This window comes from Theobroma umbraticum, unplaced genomic scaffold, assembly GCF_002168275.2.
Source record: "Theobroma umbraticum cultivar Fairchild unplaced genomic scaffold, ASM216827v3 scaffold_147.0, whole genome shotgun sequence".
Lineage (NCBI taxonomy): Eukaryota > Viridiplantae > Streptophyta > Magnoliopsida > Malvales > Malvaceae > Theobroma > Theobroma umbraticum.
In genome coordinates this window covers 8,693,659-8,704,605 of record NW_018397259.1, presented here as the reverse complement: position 1 = coordinate 8,704,605, position 10,947 = coordinate 8,693,659, and the positions used below count along the sequence as shown (strand labels likewise).

At 37.4% G+C, this 10,947-nt stretch overlaps 4 protein-coding genes and 1 non-coding gene across 5 annotated transcripts in view; 1 reads left to right on the top strand and 4 right to left on the bottom strand.

The window, feature by feature from the left end:
- The first annotated feature begins 503 nt into the window (after positions 1-503).
- Positions 504-2,785, top strand: LOC110415286 (acetyl transferase 1-like). The gene is given in 4 exon segments (XM_021426883.2): positions 504-942; positions 1,438-1,717; positions 1,720-2,023; positions 2,025-2,785. Coding segments are annotated over 4 exon segments (1,347 nt in total). The 5' UTR covers positions 504-519; the 3' UTR covers positions 2,365-2,785.
- Positions 2,786-2,908: 123 nt separating this feature from the next.
- On the bottom strand, positions 2,909-6,124 carry LOC110415287 (putative aldo-keto reductase 1). Its single transcript, XM_021426884.2, has 7 exons — positions 5,946-6,124; positions 5,122-5,289; positions 4,653-4,856; positions 4,371-4,543; positions 4,174-4,270; positions 3,788-3,941; positions 2,909-3,286 (listed from the first exon to the last, which is right to left on the bottom strand). The coding sequence occupies exons 1-7, from the start codon at positions 6,006-6,008 to the stop codon at positions 3,093-3,095; spliced, it is 1,053 nt and encodes a 350-aa protein (XP_021282559.1). The 5' UTR covers positions 6,009-6,124; the 3' UTR covers positions 2,909-3,092.
- A 144-nt stretch (positions 6,125-6,268) lies between these two features.
- Positions 6,269-6,339, bottom strand: TRNAG-GCC (transfer RNA glycine (anticodon GCC)). The gene has a single exon. It is a non-coding gene; the product is annotated as a tRNA-Gly (tRNA).
- A 305-nt stretch (positions 6,340-6,644) lies between these two features.
- Positions 6,645-9,226, bottom strand: LOC110415948 (perakine reductase-like). Its single transcript, XM_021427742.2, has 7 exons — positions 9,031-9,226; positions 8,550-8,717; positions 8,151-8,354; positions 7,835-8,007; positions 7,547-7,643; positions 7,285-7,438; positions 6,645-7,187 (listed from the first exon to the last, which is right to left on the bottom strand). Exons 1-7 carry the CDS (start codon positions 9,091-9,093, stop codon positions 6,994-6,996), a joined length of 1,053 nt encoding a protein of 350 aa, XP_021283417.1. The 5' UTR covers positions 9,094-9,226; the 3' UTR covers positions 6,645-6,993.
- Positions 9,227-10,232: 1,006 nt separating this feature from the next.
- Positions 10,233-10,947, bottom strand: part of LOC110415947 (putative aldo-keto reductase 1) — a 4,506-nt gene continuing 3,791 nt past the window's right edge. Inside the window, 1 exon segment of the mRNA XM_089783359.1 lies at positions 10,233-10,750. Within this exon segment, the coding sequence (XP_089639485.1) occupies positions 10,557-10,750 (194 nt within the window). The 3' untranslated portion in view covers positions 10,233-10,556.

The window sequence follows — 10,947 nt, the reverse complement described above, 5'->3', positions numbered from 1 at the left end:
AATTTTTATTTTAAAAAAATATATTTTTTAAGTTTTTTTTTTGAAAAATATATAAAAAATTAAAATTCAATCACGTGATTAAAAAATATATGTATTAATTATTAAATTAAATGCTCGGGTGGAGGAGATAGGTAATGCAGTTGAAATCTTTAATGTTTGAAAATTTTTTTCTAGCTTGGCTTGATGTATGTCTTGAACCATAATATTTTGAATTCCATGTTCTTGAGCTCTTGCCATGAACTTTGTGTCAGTGCAGCATAATTTGTCACTGTCCTGTGTTCATTGTGCCATACCTGCAAGCTAGGAATGAACGATCTTCATTAATTTTAAAACTCAAAGCTCAACCAACCCCCAGCTTCCCTCTTTAATCTCTGCCTTCCTCTTCCTCGAGAACTACAAAACTGGCTTATCAGGATCAGGTTAACAGGTGTCTACCTATGTTACTGTTGTTGGCTGCAAGTGTCTCCCTCTAGAAACTTGTAACTCTCCCATATTTCTCTCTCTTTCGATTTTGTGAGAATGAGTGAGCAAGGTAGCAGAGTTAACGTGCACTCCAAGTTAACGGCAGTGTCTAGCAAGCCAGTGGAGCCAGGGAAGACTCACCTGTTAACTCCATTGGACCAAGCCATGGGGCAGCACAGTTTGCACCTGGTCTTTTACTATGAGAAAAATCCATTCAGATCATTTGACTTGGATCCGATAAGGGTGTCACTCTCTGAGACCCTTTCGTTGTACCCGCCTGTTACGGGTCGGTTGACCCGAGGGGAGGCTGGTAATTGGGAAGTGAAGTGTAATGATGCTGGAGTTAGAGTTCTGAGGGCTAAAGTGAGCGTTGGTATTGATGAATGGTTGAGATATGGTAATGGGATGGAGGAGAGACATTTGGCTGCTTGGGAGGACATGCCTGAAAATCCAAATACATGGTCACCTTTTCGTATTCAGGTAGTGTTTCATGTGCTTTTTAACTTCAACATGTGCCAAACCCAGAGTTCTTTTACATTGGATGCATGTTCATTGCTCTTTAACCTTGATAAACATAGAATTTGTACATCAAAGACATGTAATTTAGTTGTTTTTATGTCTGAACTGGTTGGATTTGATCGGAAAAAGAAAGTGTCTGGGAGTGTTTTGGAAGTCTCTGTCATGGAAGATGTTTAAATGGTTTTTCTTGATTATTGGTACTGATTTAAAGTTTAAAACTTTCTGAACAAATTTTCTTGAAGAGTATAGCTTTTGAGTACTAGATCAGCTAAACTTTCTGTCAACTTTTTCAGATCTGTATAATTCTATTTTAGTATTTTAATACTACTTTGTTAACTCCTGCCAGAAGCAACGAGTAATTCTGTAATAATTGTTGATTGGTTCAGGTTGGTAAATCAACCGCCAACTTTAATAGCAGTGTTAAGACACCAACGTTTTTTCTGTCTGGTTTTGCAGGTCAGTGAATTTGAAGGAGGGGGTGTAGCCATTGGATTAAACTGCTCCCACATGAATGCTGACCTAACCTCTTTAATCCTACTCTTTAAGACTTGGACTGAGGCTCACCGTCAGCAAGCCATTGTACATCCACCAGTCTTCTCATCTGCACTCCATGGCCGAGCGGTTCCGGTTACTGATAGTAAATCAGCTGAGCACTATGTAACCAAGTCTATTGTGGAAGCTCCCTTGGTGAAAATGGCCTCGACCGCCTTTAAGTTCTCTAATTCAGTAATCAAACAAGCCTATCAGAAATTCATGTTAAGTGCCCTGACGCTACCCCATTTGATCTTCTAGCTGCACTCTTTTGGATACCTGTTGTGCGTTTAAAGGGCTCTAAATATGACCATACACACTCCATCTCAATCTGCATAGACTTCAGGAGGCTGTTGAAAGAACCACTTTCTTATGGTTATTTCGGCAATGCACTGCATTTTTCAGTGCTGTCATTGGGGGGAAAAGATATGATTCCTGGTGAGTTAGTACACGTGGTGGAGGCAGTGCATGGCCACATTGCAGGGATCAAGGAAGAGGAGATTTTGTCGTGGTGATTGGCTTGAATCATGGAAGGTAGAGGGAGGGAAGTATGCACAGCCCTTTAGGATGTATGGCCCTGAACTAACCTGTGTTAGCATGGAACATATGATTAATGGGGATCAATCCTTGATGTATGCTACTATGTTTGAGGAAAATGTGAGACCTGCTCATGTGGCATGCCATGTGGGGAATGTGGAAGGTGAAGGGTTGATTATGGTGATGCCGTCACCAGAAGGAGGGCTTGCACGGACGGTAATGGTAACCTTGGCAGAGGAGGAAATGGCAAAGCTATGTGAAGATGAAGCTATCTTGCGCTTGGAGCCAACAATGCTCCTGAGTGGTGGACTGTAGTTTGTCTTTTGATGCTGAATGAAGAAAAGGGTAGTTACGTAAGTGCTGCTTGTTTCCAGTTTCCAATTCCGAGGCTGGACCCTGAACAAGTGGAACCAGAAGCTTTGTGAATAGTTCTTCACATTTCATGTTTAGCTGTAATACCTGAAAGGCATAGCCATAAATTGGGTATTTTAACATAGAATTTAGACTTTATTTCTCAACCACTGTTTTAACTATCAAATATGGGTTATAAGTCCAGGTGTCAAGTGGCTAGAGTGGCATCCTAGGCGACCATTGACATGCTTGCACACCTCTTCCGCAGCCTAAACTTTTATTTGTAGCTTACTAGAAATTTTAATTCTCAGCTAGACAATACTCTCGTAATGATCACTAGCTTCTGTTCATGGCTGCATTTTCTTGAAGCACATACCACTATGGATTTACCTCATATTGTAATTATTTTTGCCTCAGAAAATAGATCTATTCTCTGCTCGGGTGTTTGAGCCTGATGTTAGGTCTTGGATTATGGTATAGTTCATCATAATTTTGCCCAAGCAGACAATTCTAAGCAATCAGAGTAATATAATTTCCATAAATTTAGAAGGTTTAGCAACTCATAAAGGTCTCCGGCCAAATGTTTTCGATGCATGATACAAACAGCTCCTGAACATGCCTTAGCCTTTTCAAATTCAATTGCCTTATTCATCAACTGTTGCCAAGTGAGATGAACAACAACCACAAGTGTCTTAAGCTGAGACCCCAAAATCTTTTGGTGGTGTGTTTGCAAACTTCCATGATGCTTTCCTCATGCTATCATAGTTTCTATCCCCGGCTACCTCATCAATGGGCACAGCATCAGAAATTTCTTTCAGGTCCTCTGCTGTGAGTTTCACTGTCAAGGAGCCAATGTTGTGATCCAAATTCTTGATCTTAGTTGTTCCTGCGAAAATTCAAGGCAAATGTAAAGTAAGAATACAGTAAGTGATGTTCATATAATGAAAGAAAAGCAGTAGAGATAGCATAAGGTAACTAAATTCTAGAATGATGTGTCCAAGATTGCAAGATCAGACTTCAAAAGTCAGAAAATAACTGAAGCACAACATATTGGGGTACTTTCAAAGTTCTCTCCCCAAGTTCTATATACTTTATTGGATGATTGTTTGATTGTTAGTTCTCCATTATAACTCTCTAGTCTTGCTTTTGTAAAATGATAGGCTATGCTAATCAAATTGGCAGGATATAAACTAATAGCTTGAATTCCCCAATACCACTGAAGATTCCAGAATAGAATAGTATACATACTGTATATTTTATTTTATTTTTTCTGGAAATTAATGGCATCATATAATACTTCAAAGGACCTTAATTACATTTTGTTCGGTTCTCTCGTTTTAACCATAATGTGGCATAAGCTGATGGAAATGATAACAAAACCTCTCACCAGGAATAGGTACAACATCATCCCCTTGTTGGAGAACCCATGCCAGCGCCAGTTGAGCAGGAGAGCATTGTCGCTTCTTGGCTAGCTCTTCTATTCGAGTGTAAATGTTCTTGTTCTTGTCCAAGTTTTCTCCTCGAAATCGGGGATGTGAAGCCTTATAGTTAAAGAAGAAAAAGCTGTCTGTCATTAACTAGAACAATTTCCTCTGAACCAAGTGAAGAACATCTTGAAATGATTAAATCTAATAGAAAATTGTCTGAACATATAAAAATAAATTATAACAAGAAGATCCAAAACTTTTCATGAGAAAAAGTTCATTTTCTTTCAGGGTAAAAGAAAAAAAAAAGATATTAGATCTGCTAGATACTGAGGTTGAATATGCATACCAAGAAGGTGCCTGGAGGTAAACTTTCCGCTACTGCTCTGCCACAAAAGAAGCCACGGCCAAGGGGACTATATGGAACTATTCCAATACCAAGCTCCCTGCAAGGTTAAATGCATCAAACACTGTCCTATGTATTTGTCAACATCTAATTTAAACATGGACAATTTCTTCAGAACCTCGAAAGGGAATTGAGCAAACCTGCAAAGTGGGACTATCTCATCCTCAATATCACGAGTCCAGAGGGACCACTCCATTTGGATAGCTGTGACGGGATGAACTGCATGTGCTCTCCTTATTGTGTCTAGACTGCATTCGGATAATCCAATGTACTTGATTTTCCCCTCTTCAACCAGTTTCTTCAGTTCACCCATCTGCATGTTAAGAAGAATTTGGTTTCAAAACCCTTTACCAGCGACTAAAAAAGATGAAAATAGATCAGTTTCTCAGCTGCATAGCATAAGGAGGAAGAGATTTACTCACAGTTTCTTCTATAGGTACTGATGTGTCCACTCGATGCTGATAATAGAGATCAATGTAATCCACATCAAGGCGCTTCAAGCTACCCTCACAACATGAGCGGACGTACTCAGGGCTACCATTCACAATCATACCACTAGCTTGCATTGCTACAATGCCAAACTTCGTGGCCAATTGAATTTTTTTTCTTGGTAACTGCTTCAAGGCCTGAAAGTTATACACTCCTCTTCAGTTTACATCACAAAATTATCCATTGATCATCATAAGGCATTTGAAGTACTGGTAGCTATCCCATTTCATTAACCAGAACCACAGAATTCATTTTGACATAGATTTTGTAGAAGATTTTCGTATGGATAACTACTGTTCTAGAGGAGTGTTATTTAGCATGTTATTAACAATTAGAAAAAAAATATTCCAAATGCAGCTGTTCTAAACATCTATCTTCTAACTCCCACACAGAGATGCTCACCTTCCCCACCAAAACTTCATTGGTATGAGCTGCATACGCATCAGCTGTATCAAAGAAAGTGATTCCCTTAGCAAAGGCATCTTTTATGATTGAGATAACTTCCTCCTCAGAGAGAGGAGAGTTGTAGACTCCTGTTAGACCCATACATCCAAAACCCAACTTCGAAACCTGTTGGAAAAACAAAGATAGAGAATAGTAAAAATCAGGAACAGAAGAAAACTAAAAAACAAGCTCCTTTTTGTAACTCAAGCATCTTGATTAGTCCTATGATCCTGCCACTGTCAGGAACCTCTAAGAGGTGAAGACAACTTAAACAACCCTTATTTTCAGGGAAATGTATTTAACTTTCTATCCTGATTAAGGGTGTTTCAGCCGTTCCTACTCTTTCCATATAACACAAAACTCCATTGCCTTGATTTCTTAATACATTCACTAGTCAGTTGCAGTTATTGTCTTAGATCAGAAGAAAAAGCTTCAAATACAAGTAACTTTAGGAAATTTACACCTTTTGATAAAGCTAACACATTTGAAATATATATTGAGGCGACAAGATCATCCACTCGATCAAAATCTGTCATTTCTCAAATATCAGATTAATGTCAACTAAATTTATACATTGGATTACCTGAAAAACTCAACACTGGAAAAATCACTCTCCCTTCACAGTTTACTTACTTACCATCAATGCAAAAGTTTACATTTTTTTTCATACAATGGGTTTTAAGAGAAACATGAATCCAATGAAAGTGAGGATTTTGAGACAGAAACTGAAATGGGCGCTCAAGGAATCAAAAGAGAAGAAAAAGTGAAACTTGGAAGCTTACCTCAAGTCCCTGACTGCCCAGTTTCACTCTTGGGATTTGGAACAAGTTTTCTTTTTGTGACATGTCTGATAATCCCAGCTCCAACTTATGTCTGGTTTGATTTCTTTTGTTCTGTTTCTTAGATTGTGAATGTGTTGGAAGTAGTTGAGTCAAGCGGCTGTTGGAAAAGGGTTGAAAACTTGAAGTTGAAGGGAAGGAAAGAAGAGGAAAACCAATTTTAACTGAAAGTCAAAAGGATATATTGTTCAATAGGTGCTTGCCACTTGGCATTTCAACAAAAGTGAAAGTTAAAAAAAGGATATATCCTCCTGAAAAAACAAACATGCACCAGCCGCGAATCGAACCCGGGTCTGTACCGTGGCAGGGTACTATTCTACCACTAGACCACTGGTGCGCTAATATCATGGGCATCTCCTGCGTTGCTTCTCAATTGAGTCGTCTATTTCAATGCCGATCTTCCTTCCCAACGCAATTTGCAGACGGAGCTGTCTGGTCTCATCTTTATTGCATTGGATATATCAGAGAAGTCGCGCTGATAAAGCTTAATCGATATTTGTCATTAATATATTTACATTTTTAAGTCGCTTTTTTTTTTTTATCTAAGTTTACTCCTTTGTGTATATGTTTTTTGCGTTTAATTTATTTCAGAAATCGACTATAGAAATGTGTATATATATTAAGTTCAAATGAGAAAAAAAATAAGAGATCAAGATGAATTGTATTAGAGTACTAAATGAAAACATAGTTCTTATACAGCATCTTAACCTTTTCTGTTAACAAATACAAGCACTGGGGATTACTAGGAACAAAGAACAGACAGGAAATCCATACAAGGAAATGCATTCTTTCTCTGATAACCATTCAACAGCAAAGCTACTATCCTAACTAGCCTGCTTATTTATTTTTGGTAATGCCCTTCATTATTGCATCCAAAGCTTACTAACTCATCAATATAAACTTCTAGTCTTTCAATAGTTTCAGTTGCTGGAGGGAGTCCATTCACCAAAAATATCATACTCTGCTGCAGACTTTGCATCCATAGGTTAATTTAAGTTGAAATCTTCCTACGCTTTGATGGTGTGTTAGCAAACTTCCATGAGAGATGACTTAAACTGTCCGGCAAAAGAGCGCCTGCTACCTCATTTATGGGGATCACATCACAAATCTCTTTTAAATTTTCTTCTGTGAGCTTCACCCTCAGTGAATCAATGTTGCAATCAAGATTTTTGATCTTGGTTGTTCCTACAAAATTTGAAAGAAAGGGTCGTTTTAGTTGAAATATCTGTCGGCTTTCAAGAAGAGAAAAGTGGATGTTGAAAATTACAGAAAGTGGACTTACCAGGAATGGGTGCTACATCATCTCCTTGATGAAGAACCCAGACAAGTGCAAGTTGTGCAGTGGTACATCCATGCTTCTCAGCCAACTTCTTTACTTTCAGATATAAGATCTTGTTTCTGGCCAAGTTTTCTCCTTGAAACCTTGGGAAAATTCCCTTGAAAGTAGAAGTTGGCAATCAGTCAAACAAGCTACCAGTTAGATAGGCTTGTCATTTTAAAATATTAAGGATAGGTGAAAGCCATAAATAGATGAGTTTCCACACCAGAAAACTATTTGCAGGCACACTTTCCTCAACTGCTCTGCCACCAAAGAAACCACGACCAATAGGGCTGTATGGAACAATCCCAATTCTGAGTTGCCTGCATAGGTGAACACATTTAACTAGGCATTTCTCATGCTTTGGCTTGCATAGGTGAGTCTCAAGTCCAGTACTCAACTAACCTGTAAATTGGGAAATGAAAATCACTATCAAGTTTAAAGTTCCAACTTTGAATTTCAAGTAACCTTTACTCTTTTATTAGTTCTAATGATTCAAGATACAAGAAGAAACCTGCAAAGGGGGACTATTTCTTCCTCAATGTCACGAGTCCAGAGGGACCACTCCATTTGTACAGCAGTTATGGGATGAACCGCATGTGCTCTCCTTATAGTTTCAGGGCTAGCTCCAGATAAACCAATGTACTTTATTTTCCCTTCTTCCACCAACTTCTTGAGTTCACCCATCTAAGAAAGAAAGTTAAATCCAAATAGGTTAATTCAAGTTCAACCAGCTAAAGATGATAGCCCTGCAATTAATGAGAGAGTATGGAAATAAGGAAAATCTATGGAAGAAATAAATCTTTGATGCTTTCTGCTCCAGCTCTTACAGTATCCTCTATGGGAGTGGTGGTGTCGACCCTGTGCTGATAGTAGAGATCAATGTATTCCACATCAAGGCGCTTCATGCTAGCCTCAACAGAGGCGCGGACGTATTCAGGAGTACCATTTACCATGACACCAGTAGTATCCATTTTTGTAATACCAAATTTTGTGGCTAACTGCACCTTCTCTCGTGGTGGCTGCTTCAGTGCCTGGAAAAAAGAATATTGGTTTCAGAGATTCATGAATTTCGTTAACAACCCAAGAACAGTAACAATTAAAATGGTATCAATGTGATAAACAAAAATGCATTTATTTAAGGGCTTGGATTCCCATTAACACGCAAATCAGGAAGCTGTTGATATTCAACTCGAAAGTACTCTAGACAATTTGACCTAGCATGCTACCTTTCCAACCAGTATTTCATTAGTTTCGGGTCCATAGATATCTGATGTATCGAAGAAAGTGATTCCCCTATCAAAAGCATGCTTGATGGTCAATATGCCAACATCATCAGGGAGAGGATCATTGTAGACTCCAGAAAGTCCCGCACAGCCAAACCCCAACTTGGAAACCTACAGAAACAGTGGATTTTACAACAGAAATGAGAGAGTTAGACAGCAGATACTGTTCTGGGAAAGAAATCGTGTGAACTTGATTGAAAGTTAAATTCTGATCGAGTTAAAAAAGTTGAGTTCTAGCATGTTTTTAAGAGAGTAGAATCAGAATATCCAGTATCTTACATTCTGTATATCAGCAGTTCAACCAAAAACTGAGGAACACTTGTAAAGATTAATTAAAATTCAGGGCTTATCACCTCATAAACATTCTATATGCAACTCATAACAACCATTCCCTTGACTACTCTTAAGAAGAACAAAGTCTAACCTCAAGTCCTTGATTTCCCAGTTTCATTCTAGGAATCTGACTTCTCTGCTGCTCCTCAACCATCTTTCTTTCCTTTTCTATGTTCTTGTGTTATTGAACTCAGGCTTCTCCTAGTCGCTTTCTGCAATACCCTCCCAAATGATAGACACACTGATGTATTGCATAAAATCTCAAATTTGACAAATAGCCCCCTTTTTGAATTAGAGTTATAAAATTAGAGGTAGACTTATAGTAAAATATCTTTTATTTTAAAAGCTTATTAGAAAATTATTAGTTAGGACAGTTTCTCTTCAAGAGTTAACGCTCAGAAGAAAATATTGGTAGAAAGATTGAGGCTGGAAGTTGAGAGAAAATCCCAGGGATTAAGATAAGATTATGTATTAATATTATGAAATCCTTGTCATATGATTTCCACTATACTTTTATGTCGAAATATATATTACAGATATATGTTTCATAAATTTATTTCTCATATTACAGATTTTGTAAAAATATGGAAAGAAAACTTATGATTTTTACCTTTTGAGGGGACAAGATCATCATCCACTTGATCAAAGCCTGTCATTTTTCAAATCTCAGCTTAACGTCAACTAAATTTATACCTTGGATTACCTGAAAAACCTCAACACTGAACAATCACTCTGCCGTCACAGTTTACTTACTTACCATCTATGCAGAAGTCCACATTTTTCATATAATGGGTTTTAAGGTAAACATGAATCTAATAACTGTGAGGATTTTTAGACAAAAACTGAAACAAATTTCAACTGCAGGTCAAAAGGTTATTGCTCAATAGGAGCTTGCCACTTGGGCATTTCAACAAAATGTAAAAGTAAAAAATAAAATTATGTAATTAGTCCTATAGTGTATAAAAATTATAATTTAATCTGATATAATAATTTGTGTAAACTAAGTTATTATGTTTTTTTAATTCGTTAATTATAATTTTTAATTTTAATACTATTAAATTTTATTATTAAATATTTTAACGTGAGATTTTGACTAATTGATCATGTGATCACAAGTCAAACCGTAATATTTTGTTGATCTTGATCTTCGTCCCTAACGTATAAATATATTTCTGAAGTTGCCTTTTTTTTTATTCAAATTTACTCCTTTGTGTTTATGTTTTTTGTTTAATTCATTACAGAATTCACCTATTTAACTGTGTATATATCAGTAAGTTAAAATGAGAAAAAAGAAGAAATCAAGATGAGTTGTTTTATTAGAGCACTAAATAACAACATAGTTCTTGTACAGCATCTTAACCTTTGCTGTTGACAACGACAAGCATTGGGGATCACTACCAACAATGCACAGACAGAAAAACCATACAAGTAAATGCATTCATTTCTCTGATATGCATTCAACAGCAGAGCTACTATGCCAACCACCTTCATTATTACATCCAAAGCTTACTAACTCATCAACACAAACTTTTAGTCGTTCAATAGTTTCAGTTGCTGAAGAGGGTCCATTCACCAAAAACGTCATACTCTGCTGCAGATTTGCATCCCTAGTTTAATTTAAGTTGAAATCTTGCTGTCCTTTGGTGGTGTGTTAGCAAACTTCCACGTGAGGTGACTTAAATTGTCCGGTACAAGACCACCTACTACCTCATTTATGGGGATCGCATCACAAATCTCTTTTAAATCTTCTTCTGAGAGCTTCACCCCCAGTGAATCAATGTTGCTGTCAAGATTTTTGATCTTGGTTGTTCCTACAAAATGTGAAAGAAAGGGCCTTGTTAGTTGAAATATCTTCAGGTTATCAAGAAGAGAAGTGGATGTTGAAAATTTCAGAACGCGGACTTACCAGGAATAGGTGCTACATCATCTCCTTGATGGAGAACCCAGGCAAGTGCAAGTTGTGAAGTGGTACATCCATGCTTCTCAGCCAACTGCTTTACTTTCAGAT

Coding starts and splice junctions, on each gene's coding strand:
- LOC110415287 (XM_021426884.2), bottom strand. CDS start 6,008: ATGTCACAAAAAGAAAACTTGTTCCAAATCCCAAGAGTGAAACTGGGC. Junction 4,544..4,652: donor CAGTACCTATAGAAGAAACT/GTGAGTAAATCT, acceptor CTTAACATGCAG/ATGGGTGAACTGAAGAAACT. Junction 4,271..4,370: donor GAGATAGTCCCACTTTGCAG/GTTTGCTCAATT, acceptor TTAACCTTGCAG/GGAGCTTGGTATTGGAATAG.
- LOC110415948 (XM_021427742.2), bottom strand. CDS start 9,093: ATGGTTGAGGAGCAGCAGAGAAGTCAGATTCCTAGAATGAAACTGGGA. Junction 8,355..8,549: donor ATGAAATACTGGTTGGAAAG/GTAGCATGCTAG, acceptor TCTTTTTTCCAG/GCACTGAAGCAGCCACCACG. Junction 7,439..7,546: donor TGCCTGCAAATAGTTTTCTG/GTGTGGAAACTC, acceptor TCTACTTTCAAG/GGAATTTTCCCAAGGTTTCA.